At 37.0% G+C, this 25,985-nt stretch overlaps 5 protein-coding genes and 1 non-coding gene across 9 annotated transcripts; 2 read left to right on the top strand and 4 right to left on the bottom strand.

The window, feature by feature from the left end:
• Positions 1-4,672: 4,672 nt before the first annotated feature.
• LOC122315679 (protein TIC 20-I, chloroplastic-like) lies at positions 4,673-6,905 on the bottom strand. Its single transcript, XM_043131746.1, has 3 exons — positions 6,720-6,905; positions 5,675-5,844; positions 4,673-5,528 (listed from the first exon to the last, which is right to left on the bottom strand). The coding sequence occupies exons 2-3, from the start codon at positions 5,832-5,834 to the stop codon at positions 4,891-4,893; spliced, it is 798 nt and encodes a 265-aa protein (XP_042987680.1). The 5' UTR covers positions 5,835-5,844; positions 6,720-6,905; the 3' UTR covers positions 4,673-4,890.
• Positions 6,906-7,115: 210 nt separating this feature from the next.
• Positions 7,116-11,098, top strand: LOC122315678. 3 transcript variants are annotated; one of them, XM_043131743.1, is made up of 4 exons: positions 7,116-7,408; positions 8,718-9,141; positions 9,883-9,914; positions 10,021-11,098. In XM_043131743.1, the coding sequence occupies exons 2-4, from the start codon at positions 8,811-8,813 to the stop codon at positions 10,975-10,977; spliced, it is 1,320 nt and encodes a 439-aa protein (XP_042987677.1). In that variant the 5' UTR covers positions 7,116-7,408; positions 8,718-8,810; the 3' UTR covers positions 10,978-11,098. The 3 variants fall into 3 exon arrangements, with proteins under 3 accessions (XP_042987677.1, XP_042987678.1, XP_042987679.1); XM_043131744.1 differs by having other exon boundaries at positions 8,676-9,141; XM_043131745.1 differs by lacking the exon at positions 7,116-7,408 and adding an exon at positions 7,437-8,625.
• A 1,102-nt stretch (positions 11,099-12,200) lies between these two features.
• On the bottom strand, positions 12,201-12,284 carry TRNAL-CAA. The gene has a single exon. It is a non-coding gene; the product is annotated as a tRNA-Leu (tRNA).
• A 261-nt stretch (positions 12,285-12,545) lies between these two features.
• LOC122317214 lies at positions 12,546-16,208 on the bottom strand. Of its 2 annotated transcripts, XM_043134180.1 has the most exons (8): positions 15,894-16,207; positions 15,672-15,764; positions 15,467-15,545; positions 15,266-15,344; positions 14,878-14,917; positions 14,648-14,782; positions 14,128-14,265; positions 12,546-13,298 (listed from the first exon to the last, which is right to left on the bottom strand). In XM_043134180.1, the coding sequence occupies exons 1-8, from the start codon at positions 16,130-16,132 to the stop codon at positions 13,034-13,036; spliced, it is 1,068 nt and encodes a 355-aa protein (XP_042990114.1). In that variant the 5' UTR covers positions 16,133-16,207; the 3' UTR covers positions 12,546-13,033. The 2 variants fall into 2 exon arrangements, with proteins under 2 accessions (XP_042990114.1, XP_042990115.1); XM_043134181.1 differs by lacking the exon at positions 14,128-14,265 and having other exon boundaries at positions 15,894-16,208.
• Positions 16,209-17,167: 959 nt separating this feature from the next.
• On the top strand, positions 17,168-19,841 carry LOC122314938 (TLC domain-containing protein 5-like). Its single transcript, XM_043130595.1, has 5 exons — positions 17,168-17,602; positions 17,774-17,914; positions 18,165-18,284; positions 19,376-19,471; positions 19,575-19,841. The coding sequence occupies exons 1-5, from the start codon at positions 17,384-17,386 to the stop codon at positions 19,704-19,706; spliced, it is 708 nt and encodes a 235-aa protein (XP_042986529.1). The 5' UTR covers positions 17,168-17,383; the 3' UTR covers positions 19,707-19,841.
• Positions 19,842-20,208: 367 nt separating this feature from the next.
• Positions 20,209-24,479, bottom strand: LOC122314937 (26S proteasome regulatory subunit 10B homolog A-like). Its single transcript, XM_043130594.1, has 10 exons — positions 24,236-24,479; positions 23,385-23,504; positions 22,726-22,862; positions 22,417-22,578; positions 22,210-22,296; positions 22,025-22,111; positions 21,799-21,936; positions 21,014-21,199; positions 20,836-20,934; positions 20,209-20,572 (listed from the first exon to the last, which is right to left on the bottom strand). Exons 1-10 carry the CDS (start codon positions 24,333-24,335, stop codon positions 20,498-20,500), a joined length of 1,191 nt encoding a protein of 396 aa, XP_042986528.1. The 5' UTR covers positions 24,336-24,479; the 3' UTR covers positions 20,209-20,497.
• Between the last annotated feature and the right edge of the window lie 1,506 nt (positions 24,480-25,985).

The raw sequence follows: 25,985 nt of genomic DNA, 5'->3' as shown, positions 1-25,985 counted from the left end.
TTGTCTTTAGGCGTGTAACCGGTCCAATCCGGTTCGGTTTTGAACAAAATTTAGGATTGAACGAGTATGCATCAGTTTTACATTTTTCAAAACTGATTACGTACCCGTTACCCTTATAAATTTGTACTGCAGTTTTATTGGTTTCCGGTCTAGTTCAATCCGGTTTTTCAGTTTTAATATACTATATTATATAGTATATAATACTATAGTGATAATATATTGTAGTATATTATAATATATATTATAATTGTATTATAGACTATAGTGATATATTATAATATATAATATAATGATATATTATACTATATTATAATATATAGTGATATAGTGTTAGTATAACTATTAATATAATAAACTATAGTGATATAAGATTTTAAAATTTAATATTATATTAATTAGTAATTTATCATATAATACAAAACTATTTTATATATAATTATATATTATATATAAAAATTATATATAATATAAAAAATTTAAAAATATATATGAATCGGTTTGATTTAGTTTTAGAAAAAGAAAAACCGGAATCGCACCGAATCAAACTTGGTACTAGACCAAACCTACCGGTTCGGTTCGGTCTGGTCCAGTCCGATTTTTTTAATACCCATAATTTTCTTCAAATCTTGTATTTTTATCTCTATCCCCATCCACTGCTTTTGCATTTCTACCATTCCTTAGCTCTACAATCGCATTTAGAGAGGGAGGGGGTTTTCAAAGTTAAACTAGAGAGAGGGACAAAGAGGGAAGGCATAGAGTATTTGAGACGTCGAACCCCCCATTGTGCCATTGTCTGAAATAACCCCAATCATGCCATCGAACCCCATTTGCACTGGTGGTTGATTTCTAAAAAATTTAGTGCCGTCGTGGGTATGAGTCATCTTTGTGGAATTTGTTTTATGCATTTTTTGTTTCCATTTGTCCATATCTTTGGCTTCTTTGTAATGAAGTTGCTTGTTGTATCCCTTGAAGGCCAATATTGTTTTCATAAAGTATCTTGTAACTCACAGTTGACTTATTGTTTAGTTTTTTTCTGCTAAACATTTCAAGCTGTTTTAAACATAATTTTCTTGCTCACTTCATGATAGGGAGCTATTGTATTCTCTTTGATGCAATGGCAGAAGTTGAAGCCACACTGTCGATGGCTAATTATTACTGCATTTTTGGCATAAGGTGACCGGAGTACATGCATACACTGCATACTTGGATATTTGAATGCAATCACAACTAAAATAGTAATTTAGAGTCTTCGTGGTTCTCTTCAACCTAGGAAGCTTGTACCCAGGGAACTACCGAATTGAAACTGCATTTCAACCTGGCTGTGTAATAATGAAATGCCCCATTTTATTATTACACATGGCTAGGCATGTAAGCTGGGGGTTCCCCACCCCATGTGCAAATAGAGTTTTTGACATATATATGATCATCATGTAGTAATGGATCATTGATGGTTCAAATTAATTTCATATGATGCTCGATCCAATTAATTAAAATATCTATGAGTTGATAAAAGGGATCGAATATAAGTGAAGCGGGTGAAATGCTGACGAATGGTCGACAACTTTCTAGTTTTTAATAATGTTAAGAAAGTTTAGGTTGAGAGCGAATATATAATTGGAAAGGAAAAAAGATAAATCCATCATAAAGTTGAAAGAGAGAGTTGATTAAAAATGGGGGCCTTAAAATATAAAAGTCGATAACTTGAGCATTAAAATATAAAAACAAACAAAAGCACGAAAGATATATAGATGTCAAAGTACAATTTTTCAAAGATAAAAGTTATGTGCATGATGTGAGAAAGCTTAGCAATCAGTAGCCAATTAACCAAGCCCTATAAAAAGAACACAAGGAAGTGGGTAAATTCAGGCCGCAGAAAAATATATAATATAATATTCTCAAAGAGAAGAAGATACCAAGAAAAGGATGAGGAAATCACGTGTCATGCCTTTCTATGTATGGGTATCGGTTGCATGTTTGGAAAAGTTTTAGACGAGAAGATGATGCATGGAAGCATGTGGGTGTGGCACAGCCAATATTAATGAAAAGGCAGGCATTAATTAAAGCATGAAATGATGTCATTTTCCAATCCCAGTCCCTGAGGCTGAATATATAGCTCCATTGAGTGGGGAGTCTGTAATGTTGTTGTACTAAAAAGGTCGTGGGAAATGGTATTTTTTCCCCTAACCGAATTTGAAATCTGAGAGACCGCATTAGGCAATTGTTGGCCTGTGAGAGAGTTCCTCAAGTGCTATTAACATACAATTATAAACATTAAAGGAAAAGGCTCCAGCATTAAAGTAGCATTAAGATTTTCACCCAATTGCGAAAATCATGCTTTGCGATGCGTAATCAAATCTTTTATCTTTTCCCCCACTTAGAAATGCGTGATTATGAGGATCAATTGCGAAAATCATGCTTTGCGATGCGTAATCAAATCTTTTATCTTTTCCCCCACTTAGAAATGCGTGATTAGATCCTCATAATTTTTTACGATTTTCTCACTCCATTTATCTGTGGCCATAATTTTCTTCTTGAAATGGCCCTCAGCAAGCAAGGCAATAATGAGGATCGATGATGTGAGAATAAAATGACATGCCCACCTAAATATGCATGCAAGGAACCCAAATATACTTTTGAGTGCAATGAAAGACCAATCATGTAATTCAAGAAATATATATTATACGAGTGTATCATGCCAAGTTAGGTTTCCTTGTCCACAAACATTGCTGAAAGTTGATTGTATCGTCTGAAATTATATTGGAGGCTTTTTCTTGGTGTATTGGAAGGGGCTGCCAAGCTTTACTCACTGGAGGCTTTAACAGCCAGAGAGGACCTCGTCTATCTTGTATGGCTACTACATATGGGCGGGGACCAAAACAACGCTCGAGTCTGTGCTCAAGTACTAGTGTAAAGCCCATGCATGAGCCGAGAAGTAGGAATACGGAATTCTAACCGTAACCGAAACCAGAAAATCATACCCTTTAATCTGAGCATGCCTGAATTTTGGGTACGAAAATTATTCAAAATATTTCTCGAACAATTATCGTACCTTCACTCGAATGGTAGATCCCACTATATAAAACTCATCCTTATGTGAGAGAAAGAAGAATTCGTTCCCAGGTGTAGTTTCAACTTTAGGAAAATTAACCACCCGAGCAAGGCCCAAGTTCTGCTAGTTTCGAGTAACTAAACCTTCAACTTGATCAAAACTCTAAAGATCAATCTGCTAGGACCCTGAGCTTGCCTGTGATAAACTAAATTTCAGATTTGAATAGGGCTCATCTGGACACTTTTTTATTGGGTTTTGAAAAATGAGAAAGAAAAATTTAAACAAAAATATTATAAACTTAATATAATTTTTTAATATTATTTTTATTTTAAAATTTAAAAAAATTCTAATGTTTTTTGTTTAAAAGTTTGAAAAAATTATATTGAATTTTGTTACGAGTGTAAATTGGTATGTCCGACCGGACTGGTCTATCATTTTTTCCTGGACCGGACTGAACATCCATAAGATCTGGATTGGTCCGGTTCAATTTTCAATTTTTTATTTTGTTTTCAAATAAATTAATAAAAAAATTTATTTAAATTACTAAATTAAAATTAAGTGAATTATTAATGTGGATTATATTTTTTTTATAAGTAAAATAATTGAGGTGTATTAATGTGGATTATATAACTAAGTAATTAAAAAAAATTTTTATATGTTCAATGATAATAAATAAGATAAAAATTACATAATTAATTACATAATTATTATATAAAATATATTTAAAAATTAAAATATATATTTTCCCAATTTTGTAGGTTCGGTCCAAGGAAACCCAACCCTAGGACTGGACCAAAGACCGAAAGTTGAGATATCCTTGGACCGAGACCGATTGATCCAAGCTTCGGTCTAGTCCGGTCAGTTTCTCCAGTCTGGACTGACCGGCTTTCACCCCTAGGTTTTTTGTTTGGATAATGATTAAGTAATGCTTATATGAAAAATTTGAAAATTTGAAATTGAAAAGTATTTTATATTTGAGTGATGTTTGGGAAGGAAATTATAAGAAGTTTTGAGTGTCTAGACTCTGAACAAAGCCTAAGACTTGGGTACAGAAAGGGTTGCCAAAGCCCTCACCTCCCATGGGAACCGGCTATCACAAGGAAGTTTCTTCACACTTGGATTGATCTTCTTCCTTCTCAAAATAAAAAAGAAAGCAAAGGATACAATATTTCACATGATCATTGTTTGTAAGCATTGTTAGGCCTGCTACAAATGGATAGTAATGTATTCTCTAGTGTACTTGCTTGAAAAATATGCAAGGGTACAAACCAGAGACTAATTGGCTCAGTGGGCAGTTGGAAGGCAGTGTATGGTTCAACTGCAAACATGTTAATTAAGTTCAGGTGGGCAAAACCATTATGCACATTCACCGATGCGGATGCATGCATATAAAGGCCCAAAGGTCGACCTATAAACTCCATTTGGCCAGAAAGAAATAGGAATGCTACTACTCTAGAATAGAGAAGTGGAGATCCAAAGGAGTTTCCCGGTAATTGCCATCCAGCTATTGCAAGTCCTGCTCTGAGCACTAAAGAATTCACAAGTACAGAGTTCAACAGGACTGGGACCAAAACGCATCATAGCACAAAACTAACAAACCAAAATCATCAGAACAGACATGGGTAACTAACAATTTCTTTCGATAAGTGACAAGGGTAATGGACAATGAAAAAGAGGATCCTGCCACAGCCCAATTATAAATCATCCGATAACAAAAAGAGAAAAAATTACACAACACAACCACTAACAACAACCAAATAATAGTTCAGCTCCATAAGACTGTCATTCAACAAGCCAACAAAATGGAAAGGCAACTGGATTCTATCTCACGTTTTCCATCCTTAATCATATGGAATTTGAATATATGCAGCATCACATACAAAAGGGATGTCAGCATACATACCAGCAAGAGCACATCGTATACATTCCAAGACTGTGAAAAGGTAAGCAAATGCCACAGCAGTCCAGAAGTGCATCCCCACTTTACCCCAGTAGACAGCAAGTGGCATCCAACGACTCACAGTTCCTATTACTTGCAAGGCAATCTCCAACAACATACCCATTACCACATGAAATCGGAAGAAGTGAGGCCATTCCTTTCTTCTCACCACTCCAAGATATGCTACAAAAAAATATGCCATCAAGAACCAGCTTGGCAACCGCCCAATGGCTCCAAGAAATGGGTATGTTAAGAATTCGAAGTCTTCTAAGAAAGGGTGCAGGTGATATGCTGTCTCAGCATACATCCATGTCTCATGAAGAGGCATTAAATAGGGGAGGCATGCCAATGCCCTCCACCACCATTTTGGCTTCTTGGTCATCGGAGGGAAGCGGTAACTGTATGGAACATCCTTGGATGCTCGAGGAGTCATATGAGATCTATGACGCCTTGGTAACAAGGGAATTGTGCGCAAAAGGCTACCTTGATCCCCACTTAAAAGTGGGGTTGAAGCAGCTGAAAAGTGCAAGAGTGGCTTCCCTACAATTAAGAGTTAAAAAAAAAAAATTAGAAGTCCCACATTCAAGAAGCTCCAGAGCATTAGATCATCATTGGACTGGTAGATGATATTAATACAAGGAATACAAGAAATGGCTGTTCATGTGTCTATAGCCAACCAGACTTACCCTCACTATGAGATCCCTTTGAACTCATGTGTGACAATGCGGCCTTGGCAGGGAAAGAGGGAATGCAGGTGGAAAATGATCCATGGGCTATGGTGGGCATACACGCCCTGGAAATCATAACATCACGCCCAGCGGGCATTGTGCATCCATTTAGTATCATAGCAAATCACCTGTTAAGAAAAGATGCCATAAGAAATATAGACCAGCAAACCCCTAGGGGTCGGCTCAAGTGGTAAAGGCCTTGGGCCTAGGTCTAAGGTTCAAATCCCATTAGGTGCAAACCATCTCTAGGGGCCATTGGATTGGGAGATTTTTCCTTGAATTACCCAAAGTGCACTTGCGGGAAACTCCTAGCCTAAGGCCTGTGCACCCTTGAGATTAGTTGATGCTGTTCCGGACACCCGGTGCCAATAACAAAAGAAATATAGACCAGCATATGTAGAACAAAATAGAAATGGCCATATACAAGCAGGAAACCTCAACATCCAGCCAAAAATAGAACATACAGATCAGTGCCACATACATTGATTTTCTGCATATGGGCCAGAAAATGTTTCAAGGATGTGAAGTATTACCCTCTAAGAAGAATATTTACGAAAACATTTACATACGAAAACATTTACAAGCACTCTAACAATAAGAATAGTTCTTCCACTTGCAGGCCGGTATGTCCACAGACTCCACACCGAACTGCAAGAATAATTTTTCAACTGCATATTATTCGCATCATAAATAGAAGAAGTCATGATTTTGTCACAACCAACCATTGCACCATGAAGTTGTTTGTCGAAGGTACCAATTTCGGACCAACGGCCAACACATCCTTAACCAAAAGCTTACAAATTCTATTCACCACTGCATCCTCTCTCTCTCTCTCTCTCTCTCTCTCTCTCTCTCTCTGTGAGTAGGTACTGGAAGTAATATACATTCCGGTAAATACTGAGAAAGAAGGATCTCCACAGATAGACCACAGCCGTACGGAAAACACAAAACCCCAGACCCCAGTTTCATTTGGAATAAAAAGAAAACAAAATAGAGCAATTACCTCGAAGCAGCACTCGACGAAATGCTAATATGAAGTCACTGCTAGGGTTCTCTGCTAATCTTTCATAGGTTTCATCGTCTCTGTCTGTTGTTTTGCCGAAGACACTATGCGATGCTAGTGCTACTGAGCCAGCCCTCCCTCTCTCTGTGTACTGCTTCTGTACTTTCGATTATCTGCTCACTGGACTAATCGGGAACACGTTATCCGTTACCTATGTTCAGTGGGCTGGGTCCCGTAATATTAATATATTGAGCTATAGATATAGGCCCAAATTTCTCTAGTGGCTAATATTGGGAACGAGCCGAGTGGGCTAATATTGGGCTATAGATCTAGGCCCCATTTTCAAGTTGTCCGCTTTTTGCAGGAAAAGCGGTACAAAGTCGAACGCGTCGTGCGCACTCCACGTGGTGGAGAAGAAAGCAGAGGAGAGAGAGAAATGTGGCACAATTCCCTATGGGAAGGTTTTCACTCGCATTCACACACAAAACACAGTAGCACATCGCTTCAACCTCCTTTTTAACTTAACCCCGCCATAGCTATCGGCGGTCCCTCTCTGCCGCCAAAATTAATCAAACCCCCCAAACCCTGGCCGCCATATATGATATATTCGCACCCTCTGAATCTCTCTCGCTCGCGCGCTCGGTCGGTCGACCGTCTCCAATCTTTCTCTGAGTCCCCAAGTCCAAAGGGTACGTTTCACTTGCAAGCTCTGTTTCCTATTTTTGTGGTTCTTTGGTATTCTGAAACCCCGATTCTTATACATTTCAAAAGCACTATTGTTTTTATTTTTAAAAAAATTCTTTTTAAGTTTTCTTTATTTTAGACTGATTGAGGAATTTCGTTTGCTGCAATTCCGTATTTCTATCTTTTTTTCTTTAAAAAACCTGTGTGAACTGATTTGTCCATCTATTTTATACAGATGTGCGCTTGACTTTGATATTTTATTGTTCATTTAATACTTTTATGCCTTTTGGATTTGGAGATATATTGAATTTAATTTATCTTGGCAAAATAGGGGTTTTATGTTTCTGCTTTGTTAGCCAATTACTTCATAATGAATACGGTGGAAAATTTCTTTATAAGTTTACGCATTGAAATCTGGAGAGGAGGTTTATGGACTTTGAACAAAGATTCGATTCCTTTACACATGAATGCTTTTAGAATTTTGACGCTGATGTGAAATTCACTTAAAACAGATACGGGTTGTATTTGTAATTCAGAAATGAGCTATCCGTCTTATTAGTTTTCTCATTTATGATTTTCAAAAATGTGACTAGTATGCGTTTTGTCATTTCCTCAAGTGTGTTTGATTGCCTAGGTGAGAGAAGCGTGTGCTTTTGTGAGAGAGGGAAGGGAATAGGCTTCCACCATAGTTTTCACTGAAAATATGTTCTTTATTGAGCCCTGTGGAGTTTAACTTGGCTTACTGCCTTACATTAGGTCTCAGTTTCTACTTTCTACAAGCACTTTTCTCTTGCCATTCCTCCAAATTATGTTTTTTCTGTTGTACTAATTTTGAAATCATAAATAATTAATCAATATAGGCGTGTGAATGGAATGGTTGACCTCCCCTCATAATCTTTCTTTTTCTCAACTCGCTTTAGACATTTATTTTTCAAGCTTTAGAGTGATATACTTTGTATTTCCTCTTGTTTGAGAGAGTTTGAGTGCCTGTAACTCATTTGGCTTTTTTTTTAGATACTGGTGCCTGTCCGTTATTGTTAATCACTCACGTTATAAGTTATATTTACTCTTACCTTTGTTCTGTTGAAAAACCATCATTGTGATCCCCTTCTTTAAGCTTTGACTTTGAGGCATTTTGATTTATATATCTGATTTCTTGGTAGCAATTGTAAAAAAATCTTAATATCAATTCATTTTTTTGTTTGATTAAACTTCTTTCAACGTAATCTTTTTTGTGGTAATTGGATTCCTTTTTCTTTTTTATTTTATTAGTGATTGTTGAGAATAAGTCTAGCTGGATGTTGACATTGTTAGGAAAATCTGGATAAACTAGTAGAGCAGCAGTCCATTATACTTTTAGTGCTACCTGTTGCATTCTAAGCTGTTGGAGTGGACATTCAAGTGATCATGGGGTCAGCTTGTTGTGTTGCTTCAAGGGATAAAACCATACCCCACAGAGCCGGAGGTGAAGGTTCACATGGGAATGCCATAGATTTGTCATCATGGAGCTTCCGGAGGGATAATAGAGGATGTGTGGCTGGAAAAATTGAGAATCCTTCGTATCAGGTCTCTAATGGAGTCAGTGGGAACGTTAGCATGGAGTTAAAGGGGTCTTTAGATTCCGAAAGAGGTATTTTATCTGATGGGGGAAGCCTTATGGAGAATTTTGGAACACCCAACTCTCTGAAGTCTCCAGCTCATGAAGGAGCAGATGTGAATCTGATGACTCCGCATTCAGGTAAATTTTTAGAATGAATAGGCATTATAGGGGTAAGGAAACTAGTTTTTTTTTTTCAGTAGGTGTAATGCATTGAACTACTATTGGTCTTTGACAAACAATAAGCTCCTTTCAGATCAAGAATACATTTTGTTGTAATTTTTTTTTTATGGGTATATTTTGTTGTAATTTAAGTTAAATTTTATTCTTTCTTCATTAATAACTATCCAAGGTGCTTCAATTTGTCCAAGGATAAGTGTATTTCCACATAACCCTCCAAGGTGCTTCAGTTTGTTTAAGGATGTGTATTAATTGTAGAATTACAGTCCATCCAAGTTAAAATGCAACATTGTACCTGCACACAGATCATAATTTTATTATGTTATAAATTAATATCATGTTTATATCCTTGTAAAAAAATATCATTTTATATCAGTAACTTATCTGCCTTCTGCCTACCTTTTTACCTTCTGCATTATAATCATTTCTTTTTTGTTTTCTTTCAAACAAGGGGCTATATGATGCTTCTGAATGGATGCTTGTTTTCCAAGCCTGCTTGTAATTTGTTGGTGCTATCATCCATAGTAACTCTGGATTTAATTATGCCTAATCCCTTGGTTTGCCTTCACACGTTCATTTCATATTACACTACAACATGGCCTCTCCATTTCATAACACATCACAAGATAGAGGTTTTGCTAGTGGACTGATGTTTGTTGTGCATGCATCCTCTGTCCACTAATATTCTGGTGGTTGGTGCAGATCTGTCCACAGCAAGCAATTTTTCCATGGAGGTAAGTTTGAAACACATGCTATCAAGTTTAGTAAGCTTTGCAGTTTGCTTTCAATTGCCAAATCGTTTTCTTTCGATTATTATAAGCCTCTTTCATTTTCTCATAGGTGAAGAACCTAGCAGAATCACCAGAAATTGCCGATTCAGCCACACCAAATCATGCCATATTCTCCATGCTTTCAGCACCATCTATTGATACTCTGCCTACCCCTACTTATCCACTTCCTAAGTCAACCCCATCGAGACGGGCCCGGCGATCACCGGGATACCAGCTTATGAGACAGGTCTCTGATAGTAGAATCTTGCGACTGAAATCGCCAAATAACAACTCGATGTCTGAAGGAAGACCATCTTTTGTACTTTCCACTGGCAGCAATGACTTAGCCACTGGATCCCAATGTGGATCTTCTGATGGCTGGTCAATCCGCACATTTTCTGAGCTTGTGGCATCTTCACAACGAGAGAGGTGGTCTTTTGACAGTGAACACTTTGGCTCTGGCCGTGGCAAGATAAGTGGATCTAGCAGCAGGTTCTCATATTCTCCCTCTGTAGAATTGCCTTGTTGTGGGGCCTGCTCAAAGCTCCTAACAGAGAGATCTTCATGGAGCAGCCAGAAATTGCTTATCAGCAACGAGGTACCAGTGGCTTCTGTACTGGTCTGTGGGCATGCTTACCATGCTGAATGCCTGGAGATTATGACAGCAGAGACTGACCGGTATGACCCGCCTTGCCCAGTTTGTTCCGTTGGAGAGATGGAAGTCTCAAAGATGTCCAAAAGAGCTTTAAGGATAGAAGCAGAGTCGAAGGCAAAGAGCCATAAGATATTCAAAAATCGGGTTGTGGATAGTTACCTTGATTGTGATTTTGATGTTTTTGATTGCCAAAAAGACGCTGAACGCAAAGGAAAAGTTCCCAAGATGGAACCCAGTTCTAGCACCAGGAGCCTCGTCTCGAAGCCTTTCTTGAGGCGGCACTTTTCAATTGGGTCCAAATGGAGTAGGTCCCTGTCAGAGAACGAATCTGCCCGGAAGAAGGGTTTCTGGGCAAGATATCGTAGAGATTGAGCTTTTAATCTGGAAAGTGGTGATAACCTTTCTTATTATAAGTTGTTACACAAGCATTTACGATTTTTCTTCTTTAACGTAGTCTAGATTCAGTAATAAATTTATTTGAACTATTATTCCCTTTTGAGGATGTTGCCAGAAACTTCAGTGATATGGAACGACAAATATATATATATATATATAGAGAGAGAGAGAGAGAGAGAGAGAGAGAGAGAGAGAGAGAGAGAGAGAGAGAGAGGCCTGTTCAATCCAAAACTTAGTAATGGAGCGTAGACTACGTGCCAGAAGAAAGCTACTTGGAGGTATTAATGCTTTTTATGATCGTAGCCTTCTTGTTGAACCCAAACTTTTGTTCTGGGTAATATTAGAATTTAATATTACAGAATTTTATTTCTTTCATTTTAGGCAGTAGAAGTTTGTATAAAAACTGTAGGCAATTTTAGATTTCCTAGAGCTGCTTTGTTGCCGATAAGTTTGCGGCTAAACTGCGAGTCCGCTCTCTTTTTCGTTTGCTTTGTGTATTTGGGGGACGTTGGGTAGTTCAAGGTTTTTTGGTTTTCCGGCCCGTATGATTTTTATGACTCGACTTTAACGCACGTGACTCAGTTGGGAATTAAACCGCTGTTTCATGTTTTTATTCTTCTCTATTAATGTTATACAATAGGGTGAGATAAATGTAAGGGCTTATACCCTAAGTCACATCTACTAAGGAAGCCTTTTGAAGACTACAATTTTCGCAAGCAACCCTTATCATCGTAATGTGCTATATATATATATATATATATATATGAAACTTCTGCACTTATCCCCAAATATAGGGAAACAGTGTACCTGCTTCAAAATTTGAAGCCCATATAAGTTTGCATGAATAGGAAATTTGTCCGGATGGATCACAGGAATCTAGAGAAAAATGTGATCAATCCTATATCCCATGCCTTATTCGTGACGAAACAAGTTTCTAAGGCCCATATGCCCATAATGCAAGAACAAGAAGGCATAATTGAAGACCAAATCACAAGAAAGAAAACAAGCTTTTAGACTCGAAAAAAGATATTTATAATTATAAATTGTGTAATTATTGTATAATCGTTTTAAAAAATAAATAAAACATGAAATTTATAATAAAAAAATTAATTTTTTAATAATAGATCATATTTTTTTCAAAATAATTACGTGATATTTAGACACTTTACTTGAATTATTAAAAAAAAAATGAAGAAACTTGTCAGAAGTGGGATTTGAACCCACGCCCTCTCACGAGGACCAGAACTTGAGTCTGGCGCCTTAGACCACTCGGCCATCCTGACGGTGGATGGAAGTGTTGAGATTTTAAATTATAGATTTAATTGTTGTAAGCCATGTCTGCAGATAAACTTACGATTAATGGCAGACGAAACGTCGCGAGGCCATTAAATGGTAGCAATATTCGTAAAGGAAAATATAATTACAAATATAATTATACACTAATCTATACATCAATGTGATGTGATTGGTCAAAAAATAAATTTTTATTAAAAACAATATTAATTTAAATTTTAAGTATGAATAAATCAGTATTAGTACACAGATTAGTACGCGATTGTACTTGTATATAACAAAACTAATTCGTAAAACTTATATCTTTAAAATATCTTTTAATAGGCCGGAACTAGCGTAGTAAGTAAATACATATAATTCAACTTCAGTATGATGCTGCATTTAATAAGTAACTTTGCAATTCTCTTTTTTGGCCAAGCAAAATTGGCATATGTTCATCGATCCTGAGGGTAGTCGGAATGCTGTTCGTAAAAAAAAAATGTTCAACAATCTGTGTGTCTGCCTCATTCCACAAAATTCCATTTCTTAGTAACCCTCGTTGATGGAAAGCACGAACTCACTACCAAGTTCAGTACAGTTGTGCGTGTCTTGCTCTTTGCATTTTCTTTTCATTGCTGAAGATTTATCCCTTCTGGTTGAGTTACTAATAGAACGGTGAAATTCTCATCCCCATAGAAGTCACCACTGTCCCTACTGTGATATGCATAATTATGCAACACTTTCAGCAGATGCATGGGTGTCATAATGCCTCCTCCATATGGTTGATAATGCTTTGCAGACCTGACCTATAGCTAGGATGGAGAAGCCTCACGCCTAGTTCCTTCTTCATACGAGCATTGGAAACTCGCTTCTCACCCCTTCGACCACCCTTCCCAATTAATGATTCTGATCGGGAGGCGGATTGCTTGATCCGCCCAGGCCACTTCTTCTCAATCAAGTCACTTGCATATGCAAATACTTCTTCTCGAGGGGCTGGATCATCATCGACAATATTGTAAACTCTCCTGAAAATGAAAATCCAAGGCAGTATATAAGGAAAATGTTTCCAAATGCAGGTATATTAAACAGGGTTAAAAGCATTACAAACATACAATAGAACAAGAAATTTCATGTGCGGAAGGGGTTCAAAGAAATAAACAGGAAACAAAAGCTGAATCAGTCTACAGAAAACAAATTCCATGCCACCTGACAATTAGAACTCCATAATTACTCAAAGTTTCTAGCGCTGCTCCCATGCAATTTAAGTACATGTGCATCAAAGCATGTCTGTGGAGCTCCAAATTAGATAAAAAGTTCTAATCGTAGAGCCATAGACTGCCCAATTAGAAACTAACTCTGGACGTCTGACACAGAAACTGTCTTCATAAAAAAATACGCAGCTTGCTAGAAAATGAGAGTATAAGAATATGTGCAACATATGCCACGTAAATGCTGGTTTTTGAAAAACAGGCAGCTAAAAAGAGTAACATTGAGCATTTCTTTTAACTAAAGGTGCCAAAACTTTTATCAAGAAAAGCGCTAAGGGTGCAACCCAATTATACAAGGAAGAAGAACAAGAATCCAGAAAAACTACAGAAGATGAGAATACATCCAACATTCATGAAATATGGCTTTGCATATTGAAGGCCTTTAAATTGGGATTCCAGATTCTGATTGGCTGTTAACAATGAGAATCACCATTTCCTGTTAACAATGATGGAGATTGTTTACCAATATCTTAAATATCTAAAATTTTATTGCATTTGTTGCTCTAGCAATCTCTCACAAATTACAATGGTAATAGCTTATGAAAAAATGGGACTGAGTTTAGGAAGGCTGATGATTGGAACCTACCTGCGGGAAGGTAAGTGAATGCTGGCTTTAAGTGCCTGGGAGATGTCCTCAACATGGATTCTAGATGTAAATTTCCTGTATACTCTCATTTTCTGGCCTTCTGACAACGCTCCTTGCTTAATTATTGTATCAACGGCACTGTATAGGAAAATATTTTACCACGATGCCTACCTTTAGCATGGAAAGTTTAAGCCAAAGCTTAAATTCATAGAGCCATGCACATCAATATGCTAACAAGAAATACATCAAATTTCAGTCAATATACATTATGAATTAAAATTTTATGATGACATTCAAAATCAGAGCGGTAATGTTTCAGGGTGGATTTCTGTTTTACCCATAAAAAAAAAAAAAATACATTTCAGGGTGGATTTTAATTATAACAAAGGTAATAGCATGAAATGTACTAGCTAAAACTCATGGGTAGTTATATCCCAGTCAGAAGCTAACATGTGAATGTTAAGTAACTAAAGACTCATAACGAAGGCAGCAAATTTGGTCATACTTATAAGATCACAACCTTCTACCAGGGCCATAGATACCTCCAAGCCGAAATATTTGTGTCGAGAGCTCAAGATCATCACCAAGACTTAGCCATCTCTTCTCAGCAACCAATCTTAAGTTAGCCAACTCACTTGCAGGGCTAGTGGGATAACTGTCACAGGATAATGCATATGTTTAGGGAGATTTGACATCAGTGTAGGCAAGAGTTTGCATGCTTAAGAAGTTAGTTTAGATGCGCTTGCTTACTCCTCATCTACCCATGCACCACCACGATCTCCATATACACCTGCCAAGCAAGAGGTTTCTTCAGAGTCAATGATTGCATTCAGGAGCTGTTTGGGAGAATAAATTGAAAACAGTTGGATCCAGGGATGAAAGAGCAGAAGTTCCAAAGAATCATATTTTGATTTTTGTAATGAATTGATGTTCAGAAATGTCCCAAGTAGCACATATGTTGCAAAGTCTTTAAAGAAGATTTCAATGCTAGAGCTCTTGTATTAATACCGAGATTTATAGACAACAGAAACCGTAAGTCCATAGAACAAATAATGTCATATCCATGACCCTATTTCTACGTCTATGACATAACAACGATGAAAATGTTGGCTCATTAGCAATATGAATAGGAACATACTAGTTGATGACAAGTAACAAAGCCATTGAAGGTTCCCATCCATTAGCGAACTCCTCAAAAGTTCTCGGTGCTGAAGCGCCTATAAAATTGATGGGAAAACAAATTGGCAAAAATTAATCTTAGAGAAAGATTATCACAAAATAGATAATCTATTCAGCAAATTCTTTTAACAGAAAATTGGAAAATATAGTACTACCATACCGGGTCACCAATACCCACTACAGGAGGGATTGAGACAATAACGTGAGTATGATATTTCATTATCTCCAGGGTGCTCGGTCTGGGATTGAAAAAAGAACAAAAAAATATTAAATAGGAGCCGAGATAAGCAAAACGCAGTTTAGAAAAAGTATATACATTGATAACAAAATTAGTGGTACAAGAAAGCTTTACAATAGTCACTAACTCTGGCTCATTTGCATCGAAGAGGTACATATCAAAGCCCATCTCTCCCAGCTCATTCTTCTTCAAAAGGCTTGTACAAGTTCCGGAGACAACCCTAAATTGTTCAACAATCCAATGTGTTAACTCTTTTCAAAACAATTTCACCAACGAATGCATTGTAAAATTTAAAATTAAACCCTAGAGAGAGAGAGGTTAATTATGGCAGAGGAAGCTAATGGTTTACCATCCTTGCTTCTTGAGCTCTTGAGCAAAGAACTGTGCAACGAAACCCATTCCCAGAAAGAACATCCGGTTCCGATATGTCGGTCCCGAAGGATCGGTTTCGGAACGTAAACCGCCAGCGGCTGCGACATAGGGCCAATACGGTGACGTTTGGTATCTCGGAAGGCCAGGATTTTGCTGAACATGGCCAAATCTAAGCGTAGATACCGGGAATCGGCCCGGTACGTGGCATATATCCATCGCCAGAATTGTCGGTTACGTGAAGAAAATATCGATTCGCATGTTATTCTGTCCAGCCAAGTTCCAACTGCAAACTGATCCGCCATTCAAGTGTCATGGGCCCGGGTCTCCTTCACTAAATGTTGGCCCAAGATTGACATCTTCGGGCTTCGGCCGTAGACATGCTCCGTTCAAATCTTCTGGTGGACTGCAAATAAGTGGAGGGCCCAGAACTTTAGAAACTATTAACCCAATAGTCTCGAGAAATTATAGTTTTCTTTAGAAAAATATTTCTAATCTCTCAAAGCAAACAATAGTTTCTTAAATAAAAATCCTACTTGCAAACCCATATGTTGACTCGCCAAGATGTGAAAGATACAGAGGAAAGTAAATTCAAACAATTAATAGATTTTTTTTTTTTTTTTGTAACAATTCAAAGTAGTTAACAAATTAAACACATAGATATACCATATTCATATCCCATTAAAAGCATGGCTTCGCCTAATAAATGGGGAACAGCCTTTTTCGTCCATATTATAGCTAGGCTACTATATATAATGCTACGCACTCTCTTATTCAAGGTATTATTGATGAAGATGAATTATTTCACCACCTTAAAGTTTTTTTCTTTTTTAATAAAATATCGATGTGGGACTTCGATCGTTCATTTTTCCTCAACTGTCTAGTCTGCCAACAAACGAATGACAACATTTGTAGAGCATGCAACGTCTCTACAAAAAACTAGAGCCACAAAATTAGAGAGCATGCATTGAATACCCTTGCAAAAGACCCACGGCCACGGGCCAATACATGTTAGGCAAAAGAATTAAAGATGTACAGACTGGCGGGAAATGATTCAGCTAATGCATATTTGCTGAAATAATGGACTGATCAATATGATTTTAATTCTTGAGTATATCAAATCTCATCATCATGTTGGGTCTAAACTAGAATCAATACCACCAACTTCCACACCTATCCCATAATTTCCACCTGTATTTTACAACACAAAATAAATGAAGCTCAACTACTAATAGCAGATTGGCTGACATTTATTTTGTTGCCTACAACTTGATGCATTGGTAGAAACTTTTTCCTGTGTGGGGAGGAAGAAACGGCTCTGCTTTTGTTATTCCTCGAGAAGAAGGATTCATAAACCCTACATGATATGGCTACTTGAAACCAGATCGATTTCTCTATCTCGTTTCCGGCCGGTAGATTATGGGCTGACCATCTTCACTTGAAGGCTCAAATCTGCGAAGAAATATATAAATGGAAGCCTATATTATGAATATAATAGTGCTTGGAGTCATTTCATGGACAACAGCTTTTCTGCTAATAAGGAGGATATTCCCCAAGCGCTCGTTTGATTTCTGCAACCGGACTGTTTCTACGATTCATGCAACTTTAGCTGTAACATTAGCCTTTCTCTCCGTTCAAGATTGGGGATGCCCAGTTTGTCCTTTGGCTGCAAAATCTTCCCCAAAGCAGGTATCTGACAGTACTAGACCATAGGGTTGCTTTATCTAAAATCTATTTGGACTAATTTTCATATACTTCGTAGAGCTCCGTCTGGAATCTGAAACAATATAGTATTTGTTAATTCCAATGATTGCTTTGATTAAACTCCCCATTTGATGGTGGATTTTGAACACTGAGCAGATGCGAACTCTAGCAGTGAGCCTCTCTTATATGATCTATGATTTAGTATGTTGCCTCTTTGAGAAGCGAGTCAGCCTCGACAACTCCATCCACCATCTGGTCAGCATCGTTGGAATTGGCGCAGGCCTTGCCTATGAGGAGGTATTGCCTATTTTTGGTAATCCTCTTTGTAACTAGAGTATTTCATCATTTGGGTTTCAAATTGCAAACTCAAAACCAGAACTTCTTGGAGCATGGTCTTCACTAAATTTGACAAAATTAATGATGATTTCTAAGAAGAAAGACTATAGCCGTATCATTGCTAAAAAATTCTTTACGAAAACTTTTCCTGGGCTAATTGGGTACTTTCTCTGCTTTTCCAAGCAAAGTCACCATCACTTTGTCTATGCAGTGTGGATCAGAAATGGTAGCTGCACTATGGGTTACTGAAGTCTCCAGCCCTTTCCTCCACCTGAGGGAGCTTCTCAAAGAACTTGGATTCAGGGACAACGACCTTAATTTGGCAGTCGATGTGAGTTCAAAATTCAAATTGCTAACAGAACATTTTCCACTTTCATGAGTACCATACAAATGTTCTTAAGGGTGAATATTGTTAGGAATTTGGACTTTAAATTCACTCTCTAGGATCTACCATTTACAGAAATATAAAAAAAAAATAGAAAAATAATGACAGCACAAGATTTTGCGTGGAAAACTCCTAAAACATGAGAAAAACTACCAAACCTAGATAAGAAAATCTACTATGTAAAAAATTATTACAATTACACAATTACTCTCCTCACTCCAAATACACCCACAAAAGTTTCTCCAGTTGCAAAACTTTAACTCTCACATCTTTCCCCTTTTACAAAAAAAGCTAATAAAGGAATTTTACTAAAGTCAAAAGTTATTAGGTAAGTTTTTTGATTGGTGCCCTTTATCAATGAGTCTAAGCCTCATTTTATAGGCCTTGAGCGTTGATCCTTCTTCATTTCTCATCTATGTGGGACAAATGCAAAGGAGTAAAAACCTAACAATCTCCACCTAGCAACTTTGACTAACTTCACAGTCATGCTTCGTCTCAATGAAGATCTTCATATTTTTCGCTATCATATTTCACCATAAAAGCATATCCACTTAGAATAAACCAATTCTAAGAATTTCACTTTGACTTATGTTGAAAATAACATTTCTAAAAATTATAGTGTAACTTCTACATTTAACTTTCCTGGAAATTTATCAGCTATTGACATAAATTTTTACCACACCCTACATCAATGCCAAAGCTGTCCTTCAACACCTTGTATAATCCTGATTGAATCAAAACATCTTTAACTTGCCATTGCCACAAACCAAGTCATGGGAGCTGTAAAATTCAGATGAAATCTCCACATATACGACCCTAATCAGTGCTGGTTTTGAACTCCATCAACAAATGCCACAGCCCAAGTCCTCTATCCTCTGAGTCCAAGCCCTCTTAAACTAAGAAATTAGTAATTTTGAATGAACTATATCAATAACATCGAGCTGTGATGATCTAATTTTGCTATAAAAAAAAAAAAAAAGGGAGAGGGAGGCTGTAATCCATATTCATTATGAGTACTAAGCATGAGATTTTTGCAGATTTTGTTTGCAGTGATATTTACATTAGGCAGGATGGTTTGTGGGCCTTATCTTGCTTACGTGACTATATCTGCTAGCAATCCTTTTGTCATTAAGGTACGAGATTTACACGAGAGTAGAGGATGTAATTAAATTGTGAAGATGCTTATATGTTGGGGTTGTAATTTTGACTAATTTTCTCCTTCACAACGATGTTCAGGCAATGGCATTGGGCCTGCAGCTGGTTAGTGCCTTCTGGTTCTACAAAATCGTCAGGATGGTGAAACACAAATTGACCAAACGGACAGCATCTAAAAACGTCTCCTCAAAACTATTCATACCAAAAACTTGAAACTCGGTCAAAGTCACTACATTTTGTAAAATAATTGATGTATTTTTCAGATTAATTTTTTTAATGACAACGTGACATATATCCGGTGAAATCAAATCATTTGTAACATAATTTATGTGTAAATTTGTTTATTGAGATGATCTCTTAGATAATATGTGAATGATAGTAAAAATAATAATAATAATTCTTTTATCCAGAGATTTAAAGATATCAAAAAATCATTACTCCATTTCCACTATGTACGTAGTCGATGGGATAACAAGGAAATTCTAGTTTGATTAGGTCGTACCGTCGTACTACGTGTAGGACTATGTTGACAGTAACATGTATCTGGCATAATAAGGATATTCGTGTAAATACGGATGAAGGACCAAACAAGGACCCGTAACTCATACTGCCATACTGAGTTTGTCTACTTTCCATGTGTAATGAGATTGAGTGCTGTGCTTGTAATCTTCCGTGTAGCTTAGATTGATTTGCTCTCGTTGTACTATTTCCTTTACCATACTTGTACTTTTATAGATGGCTGAATATACAACGTCACTCGATGATGTGAGATTACCAAATATATCAGACTTTCTCCGTATTGTTTTATGTCAAAACACGACTACATTAGAACACTTTTCCTTTCAAGCCCAATTGAATTAGCTTACACCAGAATAGTAAAGGGAACATTTTTTTTTTTTAATGGAATCTCTAGGTATTATTAGGTAGGAATCACCTTTCAGGCAGATGGAATAAAAGATGCACTGCCCAAATATCCTTGGCTCTGAAAATGAAACGACTGAATGCTAGACTTTCCGAAACCGAGCACTGTAGCGGGCGCTAGATTCGAGTTTCTTTACTTCGTTCAGCTTCCGCACTGCCTGGGAAAATAAATAGATGAAACAGAGCATAATATGGCTTCCACATTGTCTAAAAGACCACGATCATTATTCATAGAGGGAAGCAGGACTTCAAAACAATGTAAAGTAATCCACAAACACTAGTGACTAGGGAGAAAAAGATTCATTAAACACCGCTATAAGTTGCTCAACAAAATCTAAATTAATTTTAACAAAAGGGAGTTTTTTTTTTTTTTTTTTTTTATTGGGGGGGGGGGGGGGGGGGGGGGGGGGGGTTGCTCTACCTTCATGAAGTCTTCGTGCTTAACATAATCACGTTCTGCACGGATCGCTGACATTCCAGCTTCCGTGCAAATATTTTGAAGATCAGCCCCATTAAAACCCTATTACAATTGAAACAAAAGACTAGATTAGGAAGCAAAAATATTTAGCTGAAAAAAAGCTCAAGCCAATATGACTCACCTCTGCAAGCTTTACCACAGCTTCATAGTCGATTTCACCATGTTTGGCAATTCCGGCAGCATGAATCTTAAGGATTTCCATTCTTGATTGCTCATTCGGCAATGGAATCTCTATTTTTCTGTCCAGCCGCCTAAGAAGTGCAGGATCGAGAACATCAGGACGGTTTGTTGCCATTATAATTTTGACCTATAACAAATATGAACAGACACTTGTATGTTATTAACATGCCTGAATGATCGGTTATAAAACCATAGAGATGTACAGTTAAGGCCAAAAAGTTGGGCAGGAACCAGGAGGACGGACTCTTGAGAACAAAGTATAAAAACTAAATAAGCTGAAAAAGGGTGTTACCCAGTAGAATACAGGAAGTATACAAGACATCCACCTAACTAGGAAAAGGGGGAAATGCAAATCTTCCCTAGATATGTATTGCCAGATCTGATTATGTGCGAAACTTGAGTTAGGCAACACAATAGCCGTGGGAGCTTGTGGGGGTCTATTCTGTCGAACAACTCGCTCTTTTTCATGTAGGCTTCCAATACTGATAAAAAACGTCATGTGTGATATTTTGCTGAGCATATCAAGCTGATCGACATTATAAAATTTACTTCCAATATCTCATCCTTTAATGCTATGCGCTTGATTCCCGACAAGGGCTTTTTACCTCACGTAGAGAGAGAGAGAGAGAACCAACTCCTTCGATTTTCCACAAAACAGCCATCCAGAAATAAGTTTGTGTGAGCACCTTTATTAATATCCTAAACTGGGTCGTAAACAAGACATACCTTCCCAAGCTGATCAAATCCATCAAGCTGATTAAGTAACTCCATCAATGTTCTTTGAATCTCACGGTCAGCACCTGTTCCCCGACGTAAACGGCGCCCACCAATGGCATCAATCTCATCCATAAAAATGATGCAGGGCTTCAAAAACAAAGCAGCATAGATGAGTCACTTACATATGAAGATATAATATACTGGAAAATGATATGCCGGTATATGATGCTCCAACCTGGTGATCACGAGCATACCCAAACATTTCGCGTATCCACCGTGCACTTTCCCCAATGTATTTATCAATTATAGCACTTGAAACAACCTATATTCACATGAAAGTGAATACAAAAAAGTATATATCATTAGGAAAGATCCCAAATTTGATTATGCAAAAGCATTGCAAGTGTAGCAAACTCTCACCTTTAAGAAGTTTGCATCTACGTTACTTGCAATAGCTCTAGCTAACAACGTCTTGCCAGTGCCAGGAGGTCCATAAAGAAGGACACCCTGAAAGAGGAAAAGGAGCAGAAGCCTATTCGTCAAATTCCATTCATCTAGGCCTAAAGATCATTGCCTAACCACAGTTTTATAAAGAAAATGCAAATTTACGCGCACGCACACTCTAACCTTGGGAGGTTTGATGCCAACTCTAAGGAAGAGCTCCGGATTCATTAGAGGTAGCTCAACAGATTCTCTCAATTCCCTGATCTGATCAGATAAGCCACCAACAGCAGAGTAGCTAACATTACCGGGATCTTCATGCAGCATTTTATAAACAACCGGATCAACCTGCCAACTCAAACAAACAACACTTGTGAACTAAGAGTTCTACAAGATCACCACTAGATAGTCAAACCAGCAAGCAGCAATGCCATCCACCAAAGTATTTTCAGTTAGCATCACAATTCAATGAATTGTCCTGCCATAGTAACTTACTTCACGTGGAAGAGCCCTCATGACAGTGAGTGTTTTCAAATCAAGAACCACTCTCGTTCCTGCAATCAGTTTTTCCTTATCCACTTTAATGCGACAGCCAACCACATACCTGCGGCCCCTATTTGCCTTGACAATAACTGATATCATACAATCAATCAAATTCAACAATTACTAACCAGCTCCAAAGAACATCCCAGCCCAAGAAGTACCGGAATCAGAAAGATGAGGAGAAAAAGCCAATTCATTCAGAAAACAAAAAATAATGCATACAGATTCTTTTTATTCGTTAATGCATACAGAATTATCAAAATAAAATAAATTCTGCTTCTGTAAGTAAAGAGGGACAGAATAATGCAGCTGCACAAGTCAAGGAAAATATCATATATTCAAATACGGAGAGAAAAAGGATCCTAACAGCTGCTCACAAGTGCATTGTCTAATCAAATTCATTACAAAGCATCTCGTAGAATGGGATAAAATGCACGACTAATAATATATTAATACGCAGCTGCTACACATGTCAAATCTCAGTAATTGAGAACAGAACCAAAATGGGAGTAGGGTGAAGGATGAAAATGCATGTATAAATAAGGCCAGAAAGCTAATATCACATACAAACTTCAATGCAGGTAGAACATAAAAGTCAGAGAGAGAGTTACAGCGTTCATTGTCGAGAGGCCTGAGAACTTCTCCAATGATCTGCCCAACACGTTGAAGCGACTCCAGGTCATCTTCTGTTTTGTTGAACTCGTTCTTCGAAGTCCGCAACTTCTCTCTCACTGAAAATTTACCATTCAACAATGTTAACACTGTCAAACTATTAGCAGAAAAGGTAAGCTCTAAACTACATTAATGGTTATATACATTCTACAAAATAGGCCGAAACGAAAATAAAATTTTGAAATGTGAACAAAAATGCAAGCCACGTAACATAGGTAATGATTCACAAAAAGGTTCAAATTTGATTAGTATACGTTCCTTCTTCTTTTTCCCCCAAGTGTCAGGGAGAAACTCGCATTAAATACGACCTGTAAGGTTTGAAATAATGTTAAGTTCAAATTAAGTCTCACTTACAACTTCCGTCGTATTCCTTCTAAACATAGTTGAACATGTAAACTTCATTTTCTATATTCAAAAGAAGTATGTTATGATTCTACGTCTGGTGTAATAAGTGTAATGGAATATTGTAAATCAAGAGAATGAACAACGGATAGAATTCAGTTTGGGTTCATGACATAGTATCTGCACTTAAGTTTCAACTCCTTGAAATCATATATCCTAGAATTTATAAAATGAAACAATATCGCTCAAATTCAACGCACTTCGACAACGACAAACACGGAACATCGTAAAGCCCCAAGGACAATTACTTCCGCGAAAAACATTGGAAGCAACAGGAAACGGTGACCGTAGCGGATATTTAAATGGAAAAATGCATCAACGAAAACATCGATTCGAATATTGAAGGGTATCGTATTAGGATATGGAAAATATGGGGTATGAGACTGACCGATTCGTACTGCGCCTTCTAGTTCCTTGTGCTCGAGGAGTTTCTTGCGGTACCTCGCCACGGTATAACGACGTCTTGTAGCCTCTTCGACGTCGCTCATCGTCGTCCTCGCAATGCCAATGTTATGGGTATTCTGCAGAAACAAGAATATCCAAGAACTGGAACAAGAATACAAAAACACAAGAATGAATCAACACGTAACTATCACAGAGTTTATTTCGAGGAAAACTCTACACCTCCAAGAATTCCACTTCTTACAAGATGATTAACTAACTCTCCCTCGCGGCTTTCCCTTTTTAATTTTTATACAACAGTTGATCCCCAAAACTCCCCGTTTCAACCACATACACGAGGTCCCTCTTTAGCTTTTGAGTTTTGCTACATACAAGCACAGTCGCACACTAATCTGTGTACCAATATTAATTTATTCATACTTAAAATTTAAATTAACAGTATTTTCAATAAAATCTACTTTTTGACCAATCACATCACATTGGTGCACAGATTAGTACATAATTATGCTTGCAACTATATTTTTTCTTAACTTTTATTTCATTTGCTACGCACCGTATCGCTAAAGGCTATACAATATTAACCCTCACACAAAACGCACCGTATTAGTAATCAAAACACAATGTTTTGCTCCACTCATCTACAATTCCCTCAAGTCTCAACTACCATAACTACCATACATGACAGTCAAATTCTGAAAACGAATTGTCGAGACTGTGTTTGATCGGAGTAACTTGAGAAAGAAACAACCTCTATACGCTTTGAGTATTGCTATATATAAGTATAGTCGCGTACTAATTTGTATATCAATACTGATTCATTTATATTTAAAATTTAAATTAACACTGTTTTTAATAAAATCTACTTTTTGACCAATCACATCACATTAGTGTACAGATTAATACACAATTGTGCTTGCAACTATATTTTTCCATACGCTTTTGGGTTGCAGCATAGAATCCAAGTCCACTCCCAGCCTGTACTGCGTCGATTTTCCATATTACCATTTTACCCTTAATGCTCTCTGCAATTATTAGATAGTGAGAAGTGTTGGGAAGAGTTGTAAATAGTAATAAAAATATGTAAAAAATAATTAATAGTAGTATAAAATAGGTAAAAAGTAATAATAAAATAATAAATAATATTAGAGTATTCTGAGAATACTTTAGATACTCTCAGTATCCAAACGTAACCTAAAATCTCAGTATTTAAACGTAACCTAAAATTGCTAACACGCAGTTCTTAGTACGACAAACGGAATAATTTCTCAATATCATCCTCGCACCACATGTTTAATTTATCATTTTTATCCTTTTATCTAGAGATATATTTACACATTAATATATATATTTAAATAAAATAATAAAAATGATAAATTACATTTTAATGTTAGTGTAGGAGATGATAAGTAAAATTTTTCTCTCCAAATAGTGTTAATCTAATTTTAATTATATTATTGTATATATAAATAAAATTAATCACATTATGATAAAATAAAAATATCAGATCATCTATACTTCCAAAAACTGATTCTCCCAAGTGAATGGCCAAAACGTGGTCGTTTGGATGGGCCACATCACGCCGTGTTAAATTCTGATCAACTAACTATTAGCTAAAAAAATTTATGATCAAACTGTCTCGGAAGGTGGGTAACTGCCGCTTTTATAGTATTTACAAAGAAGAATTAATTATAGACATTATAATTAGGAGAACCGCTTCACTGCAGTCGGGTTGCAAA

The sequence above is a fragment of the Carya illinoinensis genome, chromosome 7 (assembly GCF_018687715.1).
Source record: "Carya illinoinensis cultivar Pawnee chromosome 7, C.illinoinensisPawnee_v1, whole genome shotgun sequence".
Taxonomy (NCBI): domain Eukaryota; kingdom Viridiplantae; phylum Streptophyta; class Magnoliopsida; order Fagales; family Juglandaceae; genus Carya; species Carya illinoinensis.
Note: the sequence above shows the minus strand (reverse complement) of the source record. Positions and strands in the feature narration are given on the sequence as shown.

Excerpts from the sequence above, each read along its gene's own strand:
- LOC122315679 (XM_043131746.1), bottom strand. The coding sequence starts at position 5,834 with ATGATACTAAATGGATGCACAATGCCCGCTGGGCGTGATGTTATGATT. Across the intron at positions 5,529-5,674 it reads AAAGGGATCTCATAGTGAGG|GGAAGCCACTCTTGCACTTT; the intron begins GTAAGTCTGGTT and ends TCTTAATTGTAG.
- LOC122315678 (XM_043131743.1), top strand. The coding sequence starts at position 8,811 with ATGGGGTCAGCTTGTTGTGTTGCTTCAAGGGATAAAACCATACCCCAC. Across the intron at positions 9,142-9,882 it reads TCTGATGACTCCGCATTCAG|ATCTGTCCACAGCAAGCAAT; the intron begins GTAAATTTTTAG and ends TGGTTGGTGCAG. Across the intron at positions 9,915-10,020 it reads CAAGCAATTTTTCCATGGAG|GTGAAGAACCTAGCAGAATC; the intron begins GTAAGTTTGAAA and ends ATTTTCTCATAG.
- LOC122317214 (XM_043134180.1), bottom strand. The coding sequence starts at position 16,132 with ATGGATATATGCCACGTACCGGGCCGATTCCCGGTATCTACGCTTAGA. Across the intron at positions 15,546-15,671 it reads TTCGATGCAAATGAGCCAGA|ACCGAGCACCCTGGAGATAA; the intron begins GTTAGTGACTAT and ends TTTCAATCCCAG. Across the intron at positions 15,345-15,466 it reads TAGTGGGTATTGGTGACCCG|GCGCTTCAGCACCGAGAACT; the intron begins GTATGGTAGTAC and ends TCAATTTTATAG.
- LOC122314938 (XM_043130595.1), top strand. The coding sequence starts at position 17,384 with ATGGAAGCCTATATTATGAATATAATAGTGCTTGGAGTCATTTCATGG. Across the intron at positions 17,603-17,773 it reads CAAAATCTTCCCCAAAGCAG|ATGCGAACTCTAGCAGTGAG; the intron begins GTATCTGACAGT and ends AACACTGAGCAG. Across the intron at positions 19,472-19,574 it reads GCAATCCTTTTGTCATTAAG|GCAATGGCATTGGGCCTGCA; the intron begins GTACGAGATTTA and ends AACGATGTTCAG.
- LOC122314937 (XM_043130594.1), bottom strand. The coding sequence starts at position 24,335 with ATGAGCGACGTCGAAGAGGCTACAAGACGTCGTTATACCGTGGCGAGG. Across the intron at positions 23,505-24,235 it reads AGAAGGCGCAGTACGAATCG|TGAGAGAGAAGTTGCGGACT; the intron begins GTCAGTCTCATA and ends GTAAATTTTCAG. Across the intron at positions 22,297-22,416 it reads TTGGCATCAAACCTCCCAAG|GGTGTCCTTCTTTATGGACC; the intron begins GTTAGAGTGTGC and ends TTCCTCTTTCAG.